The sequence below is a fragment of the Carassius carassius genome, chromosome 18, assembly GCF_963082965.1.
Source record: "Carassius carassius chromosome 18, fCarCar2.1, whole genome shotgun sequence".
NCBI classification, from domain to species: Eukaryota; Metazoa; Chordata; class Actinopteri; order Cypriniformes; family Cyprinidae; genus Carassius; species Carassius carassius.
Window position 1 is genome coordinate 5,631,544 of NC_081772.1, and position 23,457 is coordinate 5,655,000.

Consider the following 23,457-nt stretch of genomic DNA (forward strand, 5'->3'; position numbering starts at 1 on the left):
TGGCTTATAAGTAAACAATCCCCCACGTGGAGTGCGTTCTTGTGATTGGGTAAAAGAAGGGAAATATCTGATTGGTTGCAGATCATTCCCTGTTAAAAAAAAGGCATTTGTGTGTCGAGCCAAGTCAGAAAATTCACACACAAATGCAGTGAAGTTCACAGACCGCAAGCAGTTTGTAAATCAAGATATATGTGTGTGTGCATCAGAAATACATTTCTGAATCTTGTCCTGTGTATTTCTGAATTTTGTGTGCATTTGTAAATGTTGTATGCATTTGTGAAGCTTCTGTGCTTTTTAAATTTTGTGTGTGCATTTGTAAATTTTGTGCGCATTTGTGTATCCTGTGTTTGTATTTATGAATCATGTGTGTGCATGTATGAATCCTGTGTGTGCATATGTGAATGTAGTGTGTGCATTTATCTTTACTGAGACTCTTTTGGCTCCATATGTTTACTGCAGAGAGATTGTGTTCAATTAGAAAATCAAAACAAGTGAGAAGGACAGTTAGTTAAAGTGTAATTATGGCTATATCTGCAAGAGAAAGTTGGTGATCACATTTCCACTTCCCTAATTTAAATAATATACATAATGGGGAAACTGAATGTCTGCTGAATGTTGCTTTGTAATTATTTCTATCGTTAAAAGCACTATACAAATAAACTTGAATTGAAATTAATTGAATCTGGAAAGACTCCATTCTTCTTGTTTTTTTTTTCCCGCAGTGCTTCTGCTGTTAGGATCCTATAGAAAACTCCTATTTATTTCAGAAGCAGCTTTGCTGTGTCAAGCAATTGCTGCAGTATTTTAATAAAACCCCTCTGTGCAGAAAGAAAACTGGCTGTTGTATATTATTTCTTCACCGTAGGATCGGTACACAAGAGCTGTTTTTGGTTAATCTGTAGTTTCTTGGAAACTGACAAACAAGCTTTTACAAAATATGGATTGTGGAAAGTTTAAGTTGTACTCTGACATCAGAAGTCTCTTATGCTCTCCAAGGCTGTAATTATTTTATAAAAAATACTGTAAAAATACAAATATTGTGAAAAATGTTTACAATTTAAAATAACTGTTTTCTATTTAAAAATATTTTAAAAGGACTTATTCCTATGGATGCAAAAGTTAATTTTCAGCATCATTACTCCAGTCTTCAGTGTCACATGATCCTTCAGAAATCATTTTAATGTGCTGATTTGCTGCTCATGAAACATATCTTATTGTTGAAAACAGTTGTGCTGCTTAATATTTTTGTGCAAAGTTTGATACATTTTTTTCAGGATTCTTTATTGAATAAGTTCAAAAGAGTATTATTTCATTTAAAAATATATATTTGAACATTATAAATGTCTTTATTGTCAATTCTTTTTGATCAATTGCTGAATAACAGAATTTCTTCCCAAAAATGGTAGTGTATGTACAAATCACTTATTTATTTTGGAGTAATTTTTGATTGATTATATGGTACCATCTGCTGTAATCTAATCTAACCTTAATATCTGAGGTCAAGTATTTTAATGATCAGCAAAAGAGGGTTGATCCAGGATTATGTTCTGCTTAAACTGGATTACACAACTTGGATGATTTTAATAGCTGGTTTCAACCTGCTTGACTTCAAAGCACTTCAAACAATTCATCGTTTTCCCAACCAGTTTGTACATATAAGTTTGTATTGATCGTACAAAATGGATTATACCACAGGAGACTGTCTTAATAAGTGAATTCACCATGCACCTTCTCGTTTTCCCACAGGAGAAGAGAATCTGCTGGCGATACTGAAAAGAAGATGGTGGAAGTACATGATTCTGGGATTGATTGATATAGAGGCTAATTACCTGGTCATCAAAGCCTACCAGTACACCACACTGACCAGCGTTCAGGTATATTAATATGTTTACGAGTCTGTGTTTGTGACTTGTAAAGGAAAGAAAAGACAGATTATGAAACCTAAGAAGCAAAAAGGCAGTGGCTTGAGGCTTTTATTGGGTCTGTCCGACTGGCAGTTAAATCTTGCCTGTTTGCTTCACATTGCACTTGTCCTTTAATCTTCATTACAGCGCTGTTAGTGCTGAAAGGGCCTTATTCACGTCACTGCTAATGGTGTTTGATTAGTGGCCAGAGGAGGTCTCTATGATTATAAGAGATTCCAGCAGAGAATAGGATCGATTTTTTTTCTCTTCGTCACTCTTCTATTGCCATCACCGATGGTCATTACAAGCACATTACAATTACAATGTGCTGGCATCCTGTCATGTATTAGCCTAGCCTACCCTACCATTAGACATTAAAAGGGACATTCAGACAGGCTTTTATCAGACCTGCAGGCGTAACTGAGAGAATCAGCTCTGATCAGTAAGGATTTTATAATGTGCACAACAGAGTACATCTTAAAACAAGACTGGGCGGTGGTGTTATAGATTTGTTTTTGGTGATAAGAGCCCATAGCATTATGATACAGATGCTGCCCCAAAAAACACTCAAACAAACACCACAAAGGCATCATGCCCTTTCAGATTTTTGTGGGTATTGATTGCAACTTGTAAAAAAGTACAAACCCCTATTTGCACTATATTTGATCATTTTCGTGAAGTTTGCTTGTATAGAATAGTTCACCCAAAAATGAAAATTCTGTCATTAATTACCCTCATGTCAATCCAAAATCTTAAGACCTTCGTTCATCTTGGGAACACAAATTAAGATTTTTTATATGAAATCCGAGAGCTTTCTGACCCTCCATAGACAGCAAGGTAACGGCCACGTTCAAGGCCCAGAAAGGTACCAAGAACATCGACAAAATGGTCCATGTGACATCAGTGGTTCAACCGTAATTTTATGAAGCTATGATAACACTTTTTGTACGCAAAAAAAAAAATAAAAATAACAACTTTATTTAACAATTCTTCTCCCCCAAGTTACCATCTACCTTCATTATCGAGAGTTACACAATGCATGTGCATGCTTTCCTCTGCTCATAAACAAGACACAGCACAACAAGTCTTTATTTTTTAATTTCTTCGCACACCAAAAGTATTCTCGTAGCTTTGTAAAACTGATGTTACATAGACCATTTTAACAATGATCTTACTACATTTTTGTGCTTTGACTGTGGTAGTTAATGTACCTTGGTGTCTATGGAGAGTCAGAGAGCTCTTAATTTGTGTTTCAAAGATGAACGAAGATCTTACGGGTATGGAACGACATGAGGGTGAGTAATTACTGACAGATTTCTTTTTATTTTTTGATGAATAATCTCTTTAAAAGTGTCAGAAATCACCCATTTACATGGCTAAATTTGGTGAGTCGAATTGAATTGAGCCTTCCACAGATTATTTTCTAAATTAAAAATTGTATTATCATATACGTCACTCTGTTAAATCAAAGATTTGACATTTCTGCAAAAATACATTACTTCTTTCATGTTTCAAAACACTTGTGAAATGTCCAGTGAGTGGCAATAAAAGTGCTTTCAATTTTATCCATATGGCAATGTTTTATTAAGGTGGTTGTTGTACATATCACAGCATTTTGGAAATAAATTGTCCAAAGTGGTAAAACGTTAATGCTCTTTTGTGTTTAAAAATAACATATCTCCTACATTAAAAGTTACCATAGTGTTAATAGAAGCAAACATGACGTTTAAGTCTTTGAGGGAATTTACATGACTCTGTATCGCAAGTGCAATATTTATCGGGTGAGCTATAGAGCAAATTTACTACATCAGAAAAGCTATACATATGAAGCTGGTTATGTGATGCAAAGCTCAAAATCTATTAGTTTACAAATGATGCACTATGGTAAAACTGTTTTGAGGTCATAACATAGTATTTTGCAAAAAACTGCAAAAAAAAGAAATTTTTTTTAGTCTATATTCTGCCCAAAAGTTGTTGGTATTTTACTACCAGCAGTGTTCATTTCAGCTAGAACAACAGTAATGTATATATATTGGTACGTACTGTTTTTAGAGTTTTTCAAAATATAGATAAAGGTACTTTTTTTCATTATGCTTATGATGCTTTTGCACATGATATTTCCAGTCTTATTCACAAACCAAGTTTAATCAAGTTCAAGTTTCAGTCAAGTACTTTGCATACTTGTTTACATTTTTTTTGTGGTAGGCTAATTTACTCATATTTACAAACAAGAAGCAGTCAGTGCATGTAAATAAAATGGGATTTATCATTATGTCCTTCTGTAATATACTGTATAGAAGCAAATTCACTAAAGGATTGCTAAGCTTTCGTATGTGGTTTTTTAAGTGCACAAATGTGCATCTTATTCACAATCCACACTCAATCAAGTTTAATCAGACACAAGAATTGCAATTAACTTTTTTCTTTAGTGAATTGGGGGGAAACAAAAGCAGACAATGCATGCAAATAAACAGCGTAATCATTGTGATGATTTACGATTTTATGATTTATGATGAATTTAAAATATGATTTCTTTTTGTGACAGAATTTTTATAGAAATATCAAAGCTGCTCTAATCTATACATTGAAACTGCATGATCACTGGCTGTCAAGTTAAGTTGCAGCTTAGCTCAGTTAATTAAACACAATAATACTGTATAATAGCTCAGAATCTGAAACTTGTCCACTTGCAGGCAACATTACTATTATTTCAACATGTTTTACACATGTACTATACATTGAATTACCATATTGTTTGGGTCATGTTTTGTCTTGCTTAGGGCATCCAGTGAGCCAAAACTGCCTCAAAATAATAGGTGCATGATGTCCCTGCAGACATGAACTTATTTGTTTGCAGTTTGCAGGATATAAACTCAGAATTGAGAGAAAATGTATTATTTTATTTATGTCTATTTTTGGACTAATAATAAAGTCAAATAATTGCATGTGAGAGTCGGTTGTATTATCAATGCGTTCCTATTGGTCAGTGTTAGAGGAGCTCAGCTTAGCCTGACAGTTAGCCTGCTCCAGTCCAGGTTAGTTTCCCAACAATCCAAAGTGACTGAGCTTGAGCTGTGGTAAATTTGCTTTATGAAACCAAATCAAGTGAAAATAAGTCAGACTAACTAATATAAGCCTGGCTTATTTGGTAAACTTGTTTTATGAAACAGCCACCAGGAAACATTCTCACGTTTCTAGTCTAACTCGATAGCTTGTTTGCTGAGGTCAGTTGGATTGCTGCTCATCCCACACAGGAGCGCATCATGTTTATCTCTTCACTGTGAAAGAGATGCTTCCTACCTCCCAAACTTTTGCGTGCTGTTTCCCCTGTGGTTCACAATAAGTGTATTTTACCATAGACAGAATGAAGTAATGAAGTTACACAGTGGCTCATCAATATTAATTTACTATATTAAATAAATTTACTATATTAATTTACAATATTAAAATAAATTAACTTTTAAACATTTGCCCATTAAAGGTAGATGATTACAATTGTTATAGATGGTCATGGTGTTGGCTGAGGTCTAGAATGCAAATGTCTTGTCTATTTCTGCTTATATGTTCTCCTTTCCTCTTTTTTTCATTTTAAAGCCCAAAATTTTGTTTTAACAAATGTCTCTGATTATGGTGCATACCGTAAATGGAGGCGTTGTATACAATTTATACTTGTGATTTATGATCATTATATCTTTTGTGTGTCCTTCAGTCATTGAGGCCTTATGAAATGTATTTTCTCTAAACTTTTCAATACCACACTAGAGGAATATGAACAGGTTAGAGCTGAAAATTGGACTCTGAAAATGGGACCAGTTAACTCAAATAAGCCCAGTGAGCACTGCAGCTCACAGCAGAGAGCTATTTAAATGAGCTCAGAGATTCCACACTTCCGTCCAAGGAGTTCTGTATAATCTACTGAAGGTTATCAACCAGCACTCACAAATAACAATAAATTAAATAAAGGGTTCCCTTTAAGTTCCTGAGTTGAATTTAAATTCTGCACTGTAAAAAGTGTCCATCTATTTATCCATCTGTCCAACCATCTGTCATTCTGTCAATCTATCAATCACCTATTGTTCTTTATGTCATTCTTTTCTACCTATCTATCTATCTATCTATCTATCTATCTATCTATCTATCTATCTATCTATCTATCTATCTATCTATCTATCTATCTATCTATCTATCTCTATCTATCTATCTATCTATCTATCTATCTATCTGTCTGTCTGTCTGTCTGTTGTTCCATCTATCAGTTAACTATCATTCTGTCTATCTATTTATCGTTCTATCAATCCGTCTGTCAATCTATCCATTTATCACCTATCTTTCTGTCGTTCTATCTATCTATCTGTCTGTCGTTCTATCTGTCATTCTATCAATCTATCAGTCAACTACCATTCTGTCTGTCTGTCTATGTATCTGTAATACTATCTATCGTTCTATGGTTCTATCTATCGTTCTGTTGTTTTGTCATTCTATCTATCAGTCAACTATCGTTCTATCTGTCATTCTATCTATCGTTCTATCGATCATTCTATCATTCTATTGTTCTCTCGTTCTATTTATCGATCAACTATCATTCTGTCTGTCTGTCGTCTTATCTTCTAAAATTGAGTTTGAATTTAAAAATGCTTTTTGTGAGTTATTTTGTATGAATATGGGATGTCAAAACATATTTCGTTTTTTTATTGAATACAGTTTTTCAATGTATTCCACAGCTGCTGGACTGCTTCGTGATCCCTGTGGTGTTGCTGCTGTCGTGGTTCTTCTTGTTAGTCAGGTATAAAGTGCTGCACTTTGTGGGTGTGGGCGTGTGTCTCCTGGGCATGGGCTGCATGGTGGGCGCAGACGTCATGGTGGGCCGACAGCAAGGCCTCGGTAAGTCCCTGTCCCTTCACAATGCCGCGGTACACTCTGAATATTGTCCCACACAATAACCCTCTCTCGTTTCCCCTGGGTGGTGCTTTGTTTCACATGCAGCCAGAGTCCAGACATTACATCAGAGTAAAGCACTGCCCAATCCTCCTGAGAATCCTGGCTCATGCGGACTGATTCAGTTTCAGAGTACTTTATTAAATATGAATGGACAGTAGGGGCTTGTGCTTACAATTTCACACACAGCTTTCCCCACAGGGCAGTCTAATGAAAATCACACTAATTTGCAGCAATTCTACTGTTGTTTGAGTTGTCTCTGAATAATTTACCTACCACTGAGTGAATGTTACATTTACATTTATGAATTTGGCAGATGCTTTTATCCAGAGTGACTTGCAGTGCATTCAAGTATATGTTTTATTAGTATGTGTTGTGTTTCCTGAGAACTGAGATTTCTTACGTATGTATTGCTTTGATTTTAAACCAATATTTTATAAAAGAATATAAAAGAATATTTTCATTGTCATTGTTTTTGAGTTTTTTAAGTTTTGAGTTTGAATTTGAGTTACATTTTTTATATATATTTCTGAAAAGTGTATGACCTAATATAACACTAATGTCTGATCTATACAGGGGACCATAAACTCTTAGGGGATTTATTGGTTCTTGCGGGTGCGACGCTCTACGGCATCTCCAACGTATGTGAGGAGTTCATCGTAAAAAACCTGAGCCGGGTCGAATTCCTGGGAATGATGGGTCTCTTTGGCTCCTTCTTCAGTGGTATCCAACTGTGAGTCTCTTACTATGAACTTTTAAAGGGATCATGAACTGCCTTTGTTATTATCTACTGTTCTCTGTGGTCCACTTATAAAATGATCAATATTATTATTATAAATTTTTTTTTTTGTACCGTCTATATCAGATCCGACAGAAATGTTGCGACATACAAGTGTGAGTAACTATTACTTGGTCTGTTATACTGATCTTTTTGATATGTACTGATTATTTATGCGTTTTTAACCTAACTCTAAGGATGTAGGCTGACAAACATACACTGTTAGCCAATCACAGTAGTGGGCGTTTACTTCTGAGTCTAAAATTCACCACAGCTATTCAAACAGAGCGTTCTGATGAGGGGGTCAAAGCAGGACAGAAAATGGTCTATTACTTCTAAATTATGTTTTTTGAAGTGAACAGAGGACCAAGTTCATACTGACGCAGTCTGGAATTACATTAATAATAAAGTTAATCCACTCTTTCCTAATGTTGGCATCAGAAGGAAGTTCAATGCAAAGACTGTTTTGGTACAGCTTGGCACTGTACAGCATCTTGTTGTCTTCTGAGCCATCTTTATTGTTTCTGTGTAGACCTGCATTTGTCTCTCTCATTATTTACTCTGCATATGTGAATTGGTGGGCGGGGCTAAACAGCAGGGCTAAATTCACAGTTACACTTAAATTGAAATCGAAATTGCTATATAAAATGACATTGTCTATGATATTGGCATTGGCTACTTTTGAATGACTGTCAATTAGGAATGCACAATATATACCACCGTTCAAAAGTTTATTTTTATTTGTTTTTTTAGTTTTAATCATCGAGGATGCTTTAAATGGATTAAACGTGACAGTAAAGACATTTAGAAGAGTTAAAAATAATAATAATAATAATTCCTAAATAAATGCAGCCTTGGTGAGCATAAGAAACTCAAAAACATAAAAAAAAAACCTTACTGACCTCAAACATTTGCACAGTATTCTACATCGAGACCATACAGATTTTAATTTGTTGTCAGTGTATATTGGATATATATATATATATATATATATATATATATATATATATATATATATATATATATATATATATATATACACCAGCTAGTATTAGATATTTAATTTTTTCTTTCTCATTTCTCCTATTTTTATATTTAAATGAAAATTGCTGTCATGTAATGCTAGCTATAGTCTATCACCACTGAACTCTAAAAGAAGACACTTTTCTCCCAAGTTTCTTTAGAATTCACTGTCAACTGTTTAACCATGATTATTTAATGTTCTAACAGCAGATCACCTTCACATGTTTTTCATAGGAACGTAATGATTTTTTTAATTGGATTGCAGTCATCCTCAGATCCTCCTCACAGTTTGACGTTTACACAGCCTGCAAGTTTAATTATCATTTCCACCAGAGCAATTTGGATCTCCGGCACCACATATCCGAGCTACTTCCAAGCGTGAGCCAACTGGAATGTTCTCGTCTCCTGTCTTTTTATCCATCTGCAAACGAGGCCCATTTGGACCGCCTGCGTCCTGCAGCAAACATTCAGCAGCTCCAGCTGGAGTCGCATTCTCATCTAACACCTTTATTCCCCTGGTGCCGGAGCTTCAATGCGCTTTAATATCTATATTTGTGGCGTATTTTTCATAAACGCCAACGACACTGTTTATCCATGCCAGTTGGGTGTAATTATGCTGAAAGGCATTCATATCTGACAGCAGGCTGGAATTATGGACGACAGTCAAACCCTGCTTCCACTTAAAGTCTGACTGCTTCATAAAAGGATCTGGAGGAAGCAGAGTGACAACCTCACTGGATATAGAATATTCTCTCTCTGCCTGCATCAAATAGTTTCATCTGCAGGCTTCAGGGCTTCAGGAACGGTCTCCCGCTGATGCCTCTAGACGCTGTCGGACGATGAGACTTGTAGCCTTGGCAACAGAACATCAGCGCAGTCTTGTTATGGCTCTACAGAGGTGTCACACAGGGCCAGAGGATTGTTTTTTTTTGGGGGGGGGGGGGTGACCTGTCATTGTTAGTAAGTCAGAAAAACTCATACAGAACCGGCCGTGTGTCACAAGAATCCCTCGGACTGTTCAGGAGGGCTTCAGGGGAGATTGACTGGTCTTTGCTCAGGCTGGCTGAATTTATCACACTGCCCATTGTTGCCGAAATCGCCCACCTGTCAAAATGAAGCATGCTGTTGAGACTTCGGCGCTGTCGCTATTTATTTTTTATTGACGTTCTAGTTTTTCCCTAGCTCAGCTGTGCTCACCTGTGGCTGATGGGAGTTGTGCTGTGTTTCTGTTTTTCAGGGCCATTATGGAGCACAAGGAACTTCTGAAGGTGCAGTGGGACTGGCAGATTGGTAAGCTGGTGATTTTGACTGTTTTAACACTTGGGGCCCTATCATACACCTGGCGCAGTGTAAGTGTGTTTGCTAGTTTCAGTCTGGCGCCGTTCGCATTTTCCCGTCTAGCACCACGTCGTTTAGTTAGCAAATGCATTTGCGCCCATTTTTGCGCCCATGGTCTAAAAAAGAGGTGTGTTCTGGCCCATTGCTATTTTAAGGAGCTGAAAATAGACTGCGCCATAGACCAGCTCAAACCTGGTCTAAAGTCTAAAGTCAATGGCGCAACATGCTTTTGTTATTTAAAGAACGCGTTGGTAGAAAATGCGCCTCTGGGCGGATCCACAGTGCGCGCTGACTTTGCTTAGTACACACAAGGATGCGCATCACACAAACATACCAAATATTAAAAACAAAAGGATTACAGTGTAAAAGAATATTATTGTGTAGGCTTCATAAATATAAAAATGTTATGATGGATAGTCATTGTGTGTATTAGAATTAGGCTACCTATTTGCAATTCAGCCTATTACTACTTATAATGATGAATGAAATTGGCTAATTAATTGAACAATCGTGCCAATACACACACATATATATTAACTGACTCATCGTGCAGAGCTTTGGTGGATTCCTGCTTGTCCCAGAGATGCTTCGTGCACGAGCAGATCGGTTTCTTCGCTTAAGAAACATTCTAATCTAACATATCTAATTAATTGCATGACATTAAGAATTTTATTTTTTATCACGTCTTTTCATAAGGATTTTTCTTAGTCACTTTTCAAAAAAGTACTTCTGTATGAGTTTACGCTTTTATTTATTTATACTACACTAAATAATGACCTCCCCAACTTAATCCGAGCAGCTGAGTTCTTAGCCATCTTCAAGAATCGGCTTAAAACCCATCTCTTCCATCTTTATTTGACCCTCTAACTTTAACACTCACTATTCTAATTCTATTCTTAAAAAATAAATCTAACTACCTTTCTAATCTTTTTGTAGTCTATTTTCTTTTCATTTATTATGCAACTGTGTGTATGTGTTTGTGTGTGTGTGTGTGTGTGTGTGTGTGTGTGTGTGTGTGTGTAAAAACCTCTAACACTTGCTCTATTTTTTTTTTTTTTCTATCGGTTTTATTTTTATTTATTATATTATTTAAAAGCCCATGCTACGTGTACTGTGTTAACCTAACTAAGACTTGTTATAGCACTTATATATCATTTCTCTTTTTGTTGTTTTTGATTGCTTCCACTGTCCTCATCTGTAAGTCGCTTTGGATAAAAGCGTCTGCTAAATGAATAAATGTAAATGTAAATGTAAATATTACTATTTTGTTTTATTGCACCAAATCAGCATATTAGAATGATTTCTGAAGGATCATGTGACACTGAAGACTTGAGTAATGATGCTAAATATTCAGCTTTGCATCCCAGGAATAAATTACATGTTAAAATATTTTCGAATAAGAATTAATCGAGTCATGTGTTTTTCTGATCATATTTCTAACAAGAATTCTATTTCGTTTGTCAACCAGTAAGCATTTTCCGTTTATCTTTGGAATGTTTTGTGACAGATATAACAAAATATGCATCATCAATAGCGCTTTGTTTCCCCAAATTAGGCTGGATATAGCTTTCATTGCAAATTTAAATCACAAAGCGCCTAAACCACACTCCAGACCCCTGCTTTCAAGGTACCTTGTGTGCAACCAAGTTTTGAAAACAGCTTTCATAGCACTGCCCTCATATATACAGGGGTCTGGTGTTGAAACCTCCTTAGAAACAACACCAGACAGCTGTGAACGGATGGGGCTGATTAAATATTGCTGTGCACGTGCTGCTGAGCTCAGGGAGAGATGCTGGAGCGGCAACATAACCACACGATGTGACTTTCAATTTGACTTCCTCACAAATGATAACAGGCATATTTAAACTGTTGACAAAAGACAATTAACAAAATTAATTGCTTATGCAGTCTGCGGCATCTCTTCCCTATGTTTGAATACACATGCCCACTCACGTCTTCTTAGAAAACGAATGCACAAACACAAAAAAGCAGTAAACCACTCCAGGCAGTGCGTTACAGTAATTTTACCATGATTACTGTTAAATGCATCTTGTTAGAAATAATTACAAATATTATTCGGTTTGTAATCCCATTTAGGTGAGACTTGGCAAAAGTAGTGTTCTCAAATGCAGTGTATTTTATGACCCTTGAAGTCACTTAATTTTAATCCAGATTGATGCCCCTGGTGCGGATTGATGAAGTGTTGAGAGGTTGTGCCAAAGGCAACGTTTGGGTTGGATCCCAGGAGGATGCTGGCTTGTCACAGAGACATTAGCAAGTCTAGAGTCGCTTGAGGGGGCAACGTCATTAACTGTCAGGGCTGTTGCAAGTAATGCGCTTTATGCCAGAAAAAGGAACATCTCCCGCCAAACTGTGATGCCCTTACAAAATAACGAGGGCATGTTGATTACAATGCATTAATTATGTTGCCACTTTCCTAGAAAAACTATGAGAATTGTATCTATTTATTTATTTTTGTGTACCATTGCATTTATTATATTTTATACTAAATACTGTGGTGGCTTCAAATGCATTTTGGTGCTTAAAGGAATAGTTTAGCCAAAAATGAAAATTTAATAAAAATTTACTTACCCTTAGGCTATCAAAGATTAGTTTGTTTCTTTATCAGAACAGATTTTGAGACATTTTTGCATTACATCACTTGCTCAACAATAGATCCTCTGCAGTGAATGGGTGCCGTCAGAATGAGAGTCCAAACAGCTGATGACTTCAGTCCATCAATTAAGATGCATGTTTGTAACAGACAAAAAATCCATTATTAAGATGTTTTGTAATTCAGTTGTTGTTTCCAACTAAAATACCAGTCCTCTATCTATAATATTGCTTTATCCAGTGAAACAGTTGTCTCGTCTGAATCAGGAGAGAAATATGAAAACACTGATTACAAGCAAAAACAGCTTTAAACTAATATGTTGGTGGATTTGATGTGAGAAGACTATGGAATGTTATTTTGAATTACGGACTTATGAATTAAGTAAAAAATGTCTTGATTATGAATTTATTATAAACACACAGTTTTACCAACAGTGGACTGTAGTTGTGTGGATTACTTGTGGATTATTATGATGTTTTTATCAGTTGTTTAGACTCTCATTCTGACGGCACCCATTCACTGCAGAGGATCCATTGGTAAGCAAACGATGTAAAACTAAATTTCTCCAAATCTGGAGAAAGGGTGAGTAAATCTTCAGCAAAATCTCATTTTTGGGTGAACTATGGCTTTTATTTTAAGGTAATTAAAGCGTTTTCAAGCATAAAACGTTTTTTTTACACATAAAAGTTTTTAAATAATAAAATAGTGGTGTCATTTCATGTTTTGTTATATAATGCAATGAATCGTTTTTGTCAGATCCACACTGAAATTTTTCTAAAAATATTGTTATCACCTCCAGTTAATTATATATATTTGTTTTTTACGAGTTTATTTCAAGCTTTTTTTCTTTTTCTTGTTAGCAGAGTCACATTAAATCCTCGCCTACACATAGATCTGAACTTCCCCTGAATAGCAGGTGACAACTTATAATTCTCTTATGTGCTACATCGCCAAATAGTGTTAGCAAGGCATCTGAATAAGTTATGAAACCTTCTGCTCAGCTCCGAATCTTCATAGCCTGAGAACAAACTGCGTGTGAACAGCAGTGAGCTCTGAAACATATAGTAGGATATAATCCTGACATCCTGTATAGTTTTTCTTTGATAGCTGCACTGTCACTAACAAAAAGATTATTAAAATGGGCTGTGATACTTAATGGTATCATAGTAATATCATGTTTTTAGTTGTACAATGTAATGTAAATGAATACCATGGTACCGATAATATAAAAGGGCTAACTAAATATACAATATACTTGTTTTGAACATTACAGAATTAATTCAGTATTAATATTTGTAATGGGACAATTCATGATTTTTTTTTTTTTTATCCTGAATTTTCCCCTTATATTTCCCAAACCGAAAAAAAAACCCATAGAAAACAAAACAAAACTGTAATTCATCTACAAAAGCAAATTTGGTGACTTGGTGGGATGCCAGACGGGAAGCAGATTTTGTTAGTATTGTCTGCTTTTTCATTTCAAAACAAATTATCATTATCTGTCTCCATTTCTGGTGCATCTCCATCTGCTGGAACAAAAGTTGTGTCCTTTACGAACGCATTTTGAAATGAATGGCCTGAGAAAACACAAGTGAATAATTAAATTTTTTGTGCCATCCAATTCCATTATGATTGTGCTGGATGAATTATGAGCAGAATATCACAGCTGCTGACTTTCTGTCCTCTATGACATAAACAGCTGAATGCTGCTAACAGAAGAATATTGCGCTACACTTCTCTTTAGCCTTTACAACATGAAGCCTCAATATAATGCTGTACTGTAATATATTAGAAGTTGTTTATAATGTTTTCTATGAAGTCTGTACCTATAATGCATTATATAGAGGTACTCGTAATAGCATGTAAAATTGTAACCATGGTTATTTTTTAAGGCTGTGGTCTTATAATACATTTTAAGACCACAGCCATGAATAGTTAAGCATTATAAATAAGAGATAATGTACAGTGATTATTGCAAAATAAATCAGATCAAGACCCAGATGCAATGTGGATAGTGCAGTACATATGAAATATTGATTTAAGTTGTAATTGTGAGAAGAAAGAGATTTCAGAGTGATATAAAAGACATGCACGAGTCTATTAAATATTTAATAGTTGTTATCATTACATTACCAATAAATTCCAAACTATTTCATTCTTCTATTCTATAAATATACAGATTTAGTTAAATATATACTTTATATATTTTTAAATTCTTTTATATTTATTTTAATATTTATATTGTAACTATAATTTTAAGGGTTGTTTAAGGTCAACATTTTTTTTTCTAAAGAGGAATCCTTTTTTTTTATTTTATATATATATATTTTTTTACAATGAACTTTTTTTTTTAATTGCACTATGTTCATAGTGACTGATGTGATTTTAACTCTTTATGTCCTCTTAGGGCTGCTGTACATTGGATTCAGTGCATGCATGTTTGGCTTGTACAGTTTCATGCCAGTGGTAATTAAAAGAACCAGCGCCACAGCGGTGAACCTCTCTCTGCTGACAGCCGACTTGTACAGCCTCTTCTGCGGCCTGTTCCTGTTCCAGTACAAGGTTAGAATATTTATAATATACGTAAGATTTCTTGCACCAAAAACAATTTAGTTTTGCATGACCAAATTTCCTTTGGTAGGATGAGCAAAGACAGATATGTGTGTGTTGAGTTTAAAATGACAATATATTGAATAGGAAAATAAAAGTGTCCATAATGCAATGGTGTTTTGGGTTGCAGACAGGGTTTGAAATGAACACCTATCAACTTACCAAATAGACTGTCGAAAACGGAAAACTTTCAATCCATGTTTAATAATAAATATGCTTTAAATTTAAACAATGATTTTTGTCTTAAAATCTGGTTTTCTTCTGATATTTTAGTTTTAGCTTGTACTGTAGAAGTTTTGAATGGCTGGTATCTTAAAAAGTTAGTTACCAAATTTGTTGTTGAGTGAAAAAGTTCATTTCAAACCCTGTTCACAGCAGTGCTTCTTTGTGATTTTGCCATTGGGTTCCTTTGGGTTCCATCCTTCAGTACGAACCCCTTTAAAAAGCAGCATTGAATTGAAGTAGATCCACAATGCAATAATACAACGCCTTTAAATGAACGAGCAATGATTCTTCACTAAAACACTAGACGGTTTATCAGGGAATTTCAGAGGCACATTGGCGTCAGCCCCAATGTGAGACTTCATCTCTAAACACCACCATTACAACTAAAGCCATTAGTCATACTGTACAATGAGCATAGTGTTTTAAACTCCCTCTCCTTGTCTAGTACAGATTACACTGTCTGGAGGACCAAAAGAGATTCTGCCTCTTTTGAATTGATTATTATATGGAGTATCACATTGATCAGTTTTAATGGTTATGATGCTATTAAAGTAAAGTATGGAAATACGGAGTATGTTTTGCTGGCGAATAATACTGCTTGACTTTTTTTTTTGTAAGGTGAATGTATTAGGACCATGTTTTTGAGCTTCAGGATTCATGAAATACAATTAGAGTGATGGATATGAAACCAGCCTCGGCAGAAAGCTCCGGGTTACTGCATGTTCTCTGCTTGCTGGGAATAGTTAGAAGTGGCTCGATAAAATCAGACTGGGTCTGAGCAGAGCGGCGTTTTTTAGTGATAACAAAAGCTGTAATCACATCTAAAGCATCTCTGGCATTATTTTGGATGTCCTTGTGTGAAGAGGCTCAGCACAGCTGTCATCTATCTCTTTCTGAAAAGCATTAATAATCATGAATTTCAGTTAATGTTTGATTGACATGTACACATGCATTAAGTCCAAGTCAAAAGTCAAAGTCACCTTTATTTATATATAGCGCTTTAAACAAAATACATTGCGTCAAAGCAACTGAACAACATTCATTAGGAAAACAGTGTCAATAATGCAAAAATGATTGTTAAAGGCAGTTCATCATTGGATGTCATCTCTGTTCAGTTAAATAGTGTCTGTGCATTTGTTTGCAATCAAGTCAACGATATCGCTGTAGATGAAGTGTCCCCAACTAAGCAAGCCAGAGGCGACAGCTGCAAGGAACCGAAACTCCATCGGTGACAGAATGGAGAAAAAAACCTTGGGAGAAACCAGGCTCAGTTGGGGGGCCAGTTCTCCTCTGACCAGACGAAACCAGTAGTTCAATTCCAGGCTGCAGCAAAGTCAGATTGTGCAGAAGAAACATCTGTTTCCTGTGGTCTTGGCCTGGTGCTCCTCTGAGACAAGGTCTTTACAGGGGATCTGTATCTGGGCTCTAGTTGTCCTGGTCTCCGCTGTCTTTCAGGGATGTAGAGGTCCTTTCTAGGTGCTGATCCAGCATATGGTCTGGATACGTACTGGATCCGGGTGACTTCAGTGACCCTCTGATCTGGACAAAGACTGGATCTGGTGGCCACAGTGACCTCGGAACAAGAGAGAAACAGACAAATATTAGCGTAGATGCCATTCTTCTAATGATGTCGCAAGTACATAGGGTGTTATGGGAAGTGTTTCCGGTTCCGGTTTAGTTAATTAATGCAGCCTAAAAATCCTCTAACGGATTTGGATATTAAAAGCATCTTAGTACGTTATGTGTAAGCCAGGTTAAAGAGATGGGTCTTTAATCTAGATTTAAACGGCAAGAGTGTGTCTGCCTCCCGAACAATGTTAGGTAGGTTATTCCAGAGTTTAGGCACCAAATAGGAAAACGATCTGCCGCCCGCAGTTGATTTTGATATTCTAGGTATTATCAAATTGCCTGAGTTTTGAGAACGTAGTGGACGTAGAGGATTATAATGTAAAAGGAGCTCATTCAAATACTGAGGTGCAAAACCATTCAGGGCTTTATAAGTAATAAGCAATATTTTAAAATCTATACAATGTTTGATAGGGAGCCAGTGCAGTGTTGACAGGACCGGGCTAATATGGTCATACTTCCTGGTTCTAGTAAGAACAGCTGCTGCATTTAGGTCTAGCTGTAGTTTGTTTACTAAGCGTGCAGAACAACCACCCAATAAAGAATTACAATAATCTAATCTTGAGGTCATAAATGCATGGATTAACATTTCTGCATTTGACATTGAGAGCATAGGCCATTAATATAATATAATATAATATAGATAAAATAATGTAGAAATATAACATAAGAAGATTGTGTAGAAGAACTTAATTTCAGCAATATGTATAGATACAGAATAGTAATATATTTCAGAAATACATTCTATTTTTTTAATATTGTGATGACCAAGATGAGAATCAGGTTTTGTTTTGCTTATTTTTGTATTTTACATACACTAGATACAGGAAAATACAGAAATAATTGAGTTTTTTTATTTTTTATTAAGATGACACTATTTTTCCCTTCTGGTTTTACTTTTTTGGTAACTAAGTGGACAACCTTTGAATACAATTTTATTAGTAGAAAAAAAAAATATTAGAAAAAACTTTTTATTGTAGTTAGTAGAAAACTTTTTTCCCCATCCTAGTGTTTAAAATGTGCACATAAGCTTTTTACCACAGCTATAAACATAGCTCAGTTAGATTTGAGAGCTTTAACTATTTTATAATTAGCCTTATGCAGAGCTGTCAATCATTACATTTCTTTATCAAATTAATTAGATGATATGCTGATTAATTAAATTTGTCATTCATCTAAAGCTTTATCAATATATGCTGGAAAAAGCACCCATATTAAATAATATTAAGGGTGCCAGATTAATAAACTTGTTATAATTGTCATCAGGGGCGTCGGACTGGGGGTAAAACCAGTACTGATTACCAGGGCCCCAAAGGAAGAGAGGGCCCTTAAAAAAGTCTGGAATATATATTTTCAAGGGGGGGCCCCATTAGGACTGCCTATGCATAGGGCCCGGGATCTTGTCCAGCGATCTTGTGCATGACTGATTGTCATATTCCATCTGGTATTTGTTTACAGTATATAAGCATTTCAGTTGGCTGTTGTAATTATTATTATTTTTTTAAATGTTTTGCCAAGTTACAAATGGTAACTAAATGAATGCATTACGTTGACAGCCATTGCCATTATAAGTAATACTGTTTTTATTATGTGATGTGATGTTTATACTATGTGATGGTTATATCTGGTATGATATAAAGAACATTTTCTTTTCTCTCTGGTCATTGTGCTGTACACATAAAGGCTAGGGGTTACATCAGTGTGAAAGAAAGCCGGCAAACATGCTCCAAATGAATCTCTCCCCAGCCCTGAGCTGAATGCCAGAGCCATTTGTAATGTGGTCACATGTCTCTCAGATTCTCTGCACATTGTTGTTATTGCTGGTCGGCAGTCTACTGTACACCTGCAGTCTCATCTCCTTTATTTTTGTGTCTGGACTTATGTCTATTGAAACCTGGTTTCTGCTCATCCTCATAACTCAAACTCAAGGTCCTTGTGAGTGTATAGAGGAGCCTAAATGTCTGAGACTACAGTTAAGTCATTAAATGAATAAGAAAGGACGTAAAAGGTATGAGAAATATTTCAGATTCTGCACTATTTGTAGGTCACTAATAAGCTAATTTGTGACATGCAATGTACAGCTCAGTACATTCAGATGTTTTTGCTTTCACACTCTTTGGATCATCTTAAATAAAGGTTATTATAGTTAACTAAAACCATTAAAAACATCTAAAATGTATTTTTTTAATAAAATAGAAGTTAATTACATAAAACATTACTTATTTTATTTCATATAGTTGCTAAGGAAGATTTCTAATTTTAATTTAGTTTAACTTGATTTGCTAAAGTAACTAAGACTCAAAACCGAAATAAAAATGAATAAAAACCATGTAGACGTAAAAAAAAAAACCTAAACAAAAACACAACAAAATTATTACAATTGTAAAATGAAAATGGAAAATATAGAATAATTTTTTTAAACTATTTATAAAAACTATAATAGTATTTCACTGATTCTAAAAACATTAAAATATATAATTGCATTATTTAAATAAAATAAACATTACATTAAATAAAATATATTGTATGAAAATATTTAACTTATTTTTGTACTTATAGTTGCTAAGTAAGATTTCTCATTTTCATTTAGATTAACTTGATTTACTGAAATAATTACATTTAAAACTGAAATAAAAAATTATAAAAAATATGTCTAGGGTATATTACCACCCCCAAAATATTAAAAATGACAAAATACAGCAAAATTATGAAATGAAAATGGAAAATAAAAACATTATTAATAAAAACTATAATAGTATTTCACTGATACTAAAATAAAGTCATGCAGGATTTATTCATACAACTTGAGTGCTGCCGTCTCATTTAAGCAAAAATAAAAATGCATTATTATTAATAATAATAACAATAAAATTATTTGTATCATCATTATATTTTATAGGTATATAAAATATACAGTATTAGAAACATTTAATCCAAAATGTATTAAATGTGCAAAATAAAAAGCATTTTGTTCTAGTGGTCTCGGACTTCTGGATCCCACTGTATATGAATCCATATCTGCGACGGACAGATACTGGCATATATCCGCTCTTGGCTAAGACCATTTAGAATGTGCTTGCATGTTTTTCACAGTGATTTGCCGCTTGTCAGACAGAAGTAGACGAGAGTGTGTTTGAAATTTGCATAGCCTTCAATGTTCAGTTCAGCTGAGCCTATTCAGAAAATGAGCTGTAATAATAGAGTTCTGATCTTGACGGGTTGCTCAATTTCCTGAAATCTTGGTAGCCCATAGATGTGTGGCAGAAGCATGTTCTCACTGCAGTTAGGCTTTGAATTGCCCATTGTGGCTTGTTTGGACCATTTTCCATGAGGAAAAGTAGGTTGGATGTATCTTCTTATTGGCAGCAGTTGGATCCAGATGAAATTGTTTAGGCTGTTAGTGAGAATTTTACTGGAAACGTGGTGATTACAGAACAAATCATTAGGAAACCACACAGAGAGACACAGACTCTTCAGTCAGCAGCTATGCCAATATTAATGTTTTCAGCTGTGTGGTAGATTTGTACTGAAAGGATCTTAACTGCCTGACTTGATTGATATTTTCCAAACAATATAAATGTTACAGTGCAGTGCAGTATGTTGTGGGTCATTTTTATGTCCCCCTGTTTATATCTAAATATATTGGATTAAATAATTTAACTCAGTTTTTAAAGATGAATCATATTAGTTTGATTCCTTTTTGAATAATATCTGTTTTAAGTAAACATAGAGGTGGGTTTTAAATCATTGCACTACTTTGGATTGAGCAGATATTGCCATTTTTGTCATGACTCCAGGCAATATACTCTAGTCTTCAAAATGGGGAAAATATAAAAATATTCCATTGTTTCTTTCTTTTTGCCTTTCTGTAAAGGATATTGTTAAGGATGTTTACTTAGAAAATTTTAAAGTGTTTCTTTTGTTTTACCTTTCACTAATCAAAATGTTTCAAATAAATGTTGCTTAAATGAAAAATAAATGTAAAGTTTAAAGTTTTTCCTCAAGGAAGTGACATTGTTTTTGGTGTATAGCTATTTCTTTTTATTGATTAGTTTGCGTGTCACAAACGTAATAAAATAACAGAAATTAATATGATCATATAAAATAGACTACAAAAATTTAAACAAAAAAAGAAAAAAAAGTATGAAATATGAAATAAACATTTCAGGTAAAAGAAAAAAGGATTTTATATATATGTGTGTGTGTGTGTGTGTGTGTGTCAATGTCAATGTCAATGTCACCTTTATTTATATAGCGCTTTAAACAAAATACATTGCGTCAAAGCAACTGAACAACATTCATTATGAAAACAGTGTCAATAATGCAAAAATGAGAGTTAAAGGCAGTTCATCATTGGATTCAGTTATGTCATCTCTGTTCAGTTAAATAGTGTCTGTGCATTTATTTGCAATCAAGTCAACGATATCGCTGTAGATGAAGTGTCCCCAACTAAGCAAGCCAGAGACAGCGGCAAGGAACCGAAACTCCATCGGTGACAGAATGGAGAAAAAAACCTTGGGAGAAACCAGGCTCAGTTGGGGGGCCAGTTCTCCTCTGTGTGTGTGTGTGTGTGTGCAGTATTTATATGCAATTTTATATACACTGTAGGCTATATAAAAATGCCATCCTCATGTACTGTAAACTACATTTTATTATGTATTCTGTTAATTTTATAAATAGTATTTGTGTGTGGGCTTGCAAGTTCGATTTTTTTAAAAAGAAATACTTAAATTACACTAGCATATTAATTTTCTAAACTGTAAAAAGTTCAGAAGGCAATGCATAATAGGAATGACTTGTATATTTTAGGTACTGCATTCCATATTCAGTCTGAAATCAATGTTGTTCATTAGCATGTACAGTAGTCCTACACTAACAGCCTTTATGCTGATAATTAACCAAGGCCAGCGTGTGATTTTAAATGCTCCTGTAAACATGCCTTCTTTGTTGAGGACAGGTGTTAATAGCTGGCTAATTTTATTCGTTGAAATCAATGAATATGACATTTGAATGTGGCTACAAAAGCGTGCATGCTGAGAGCAGTCCGTTTTCTGCCTATTATGGGTCATTTTAGGTCATTCCAGCGTAATTAGTGGGTCAAGACTTCTTTTTCTTTGTAAGATGGTCTACGCTGCACAGCTTGCTTGTTTAGTACAGTTTCATGTTGCATTTGGAGTTTAATTTCTATAGTCGAGAAGCCACTGATTTTCTGAATTTGGAAATGGTTTGAGAAAAGCAAGTGAAAGTTACATTAAATAACAATAAGCAAGAATAAATAAAATTTATTCCTTTTATACAAAATTTTGATATAGCTTAACATGGATCATTTCACTATGGATTGAGCAGATATGGCCACTTTATCCATGTCTCCAGACAATACGCAATTTTTTCTTTTTCCCTTTCTCTAATCAAAATGTTTCAAACCAGTATTGTTTAGGAAGTTTATTCAGAAATATTCCAGTGTTTCTTTCTTTTTCCCTTTCTCTAATCAAGATGTTTTAAAAATATGTTTTTTAATTAAATGTTAATGAAATTTGAATTAAATTAATGTTTTTGTTATTTATTATTTTTGTATTGAAATAGTTTTTTAGTGTAGCAATTTCTTTTTATTATTTAGATTGTGTGGCCACAAATATTCAATTTGATAAAATTACAAAAATAAAAAAATTTAAACAATAAACTTACAAGCAATATAAAAAATCTACTTCAGAAAATGGATACTGCACTAATTGTGTCGATTATTTTTTAAAACATTAAACTGAAAATATTAAATATTAAGAATATTAAAAATTTTACATATAGCCACTGATTTTCTGAATTTGGAAATGTTTTGAGATAAGCAAGTAAAAATTACATTAAAGAACAATAAGAAAGCAAAAAAAATCTCATATATAGAGTTAGGGAGTACAATAACTAACAAAATGCAGTGTCGCTAATAACTAGACTGTTTTTCAGTAGTTATTTACAGACAGCAGCTGGTTTCATAATACTAGCTTTTCCAGTAACATACATGTAGTCAACTTGTTTTCTTTCATTTCACTTGTTTTCAACTGACTGGTCGCAGGCCTCATTGATCTGAGCTTATGCACCTCAGTTTTTGAGTGAAAACTGAGTGATAATTTTGGCAATGTTTATTTAAAAACTGAGGTGCATTAGCTGAGGTTCCAAAAGGAAGTAAATGGAAAGAAAACAAATTGATTGAATAACAAAGACAAGTTTTATTCTTTGCAAACCTTTCTTCAACACATGGCTGTTTGTCTCTGGGACAGTAAAATCCATCTTTGGTTCATAACTTTCATTTTGAAATATGACACTCAGTACACCTTGCATATTACAGTATGATTTATTGCAAGAATGGCATATTTTTTTACAGGTTGTAATTACATCACTGCACCATTATTGAA

At 34.5% G+C, this 23,457-nt stretch overlaps 1 protein-coding gene across 1 annotated transcript in view; it reads left to right on the forward strand.

Annotated features, from left to right (window-relative positions):
• Positions 1-23,457, forward strand: part of LOC132092197 (solute carrier family 35 member F1-like) — an 87,188-nt gene that overhangs the window by 57,242 nt on the left and 6,489 nt on the right. The window contains exons 3-7 of the mRNA XM_059498329.1: positions 1,747-1,874; positions 6,626-6,785; positions 7,416-7,572; positions 9,878-9,930; positions 15,000-15,154. Coding sequence (XP_059354312.1) covers positions 1,747-1,874; positions 6,626-6,785; positions 7,416-7,572; positions 9,878-9,930; positions 15,000-15,154 — 653 coding nt within the window. The remainder of the gene's footprint in view (positions 1-1,746; positions 1,875-6,625; positions 6,786-7,415; positions 7,573-9,877; positions 9,931-14,999; positions 15,155-23,457) is intronic.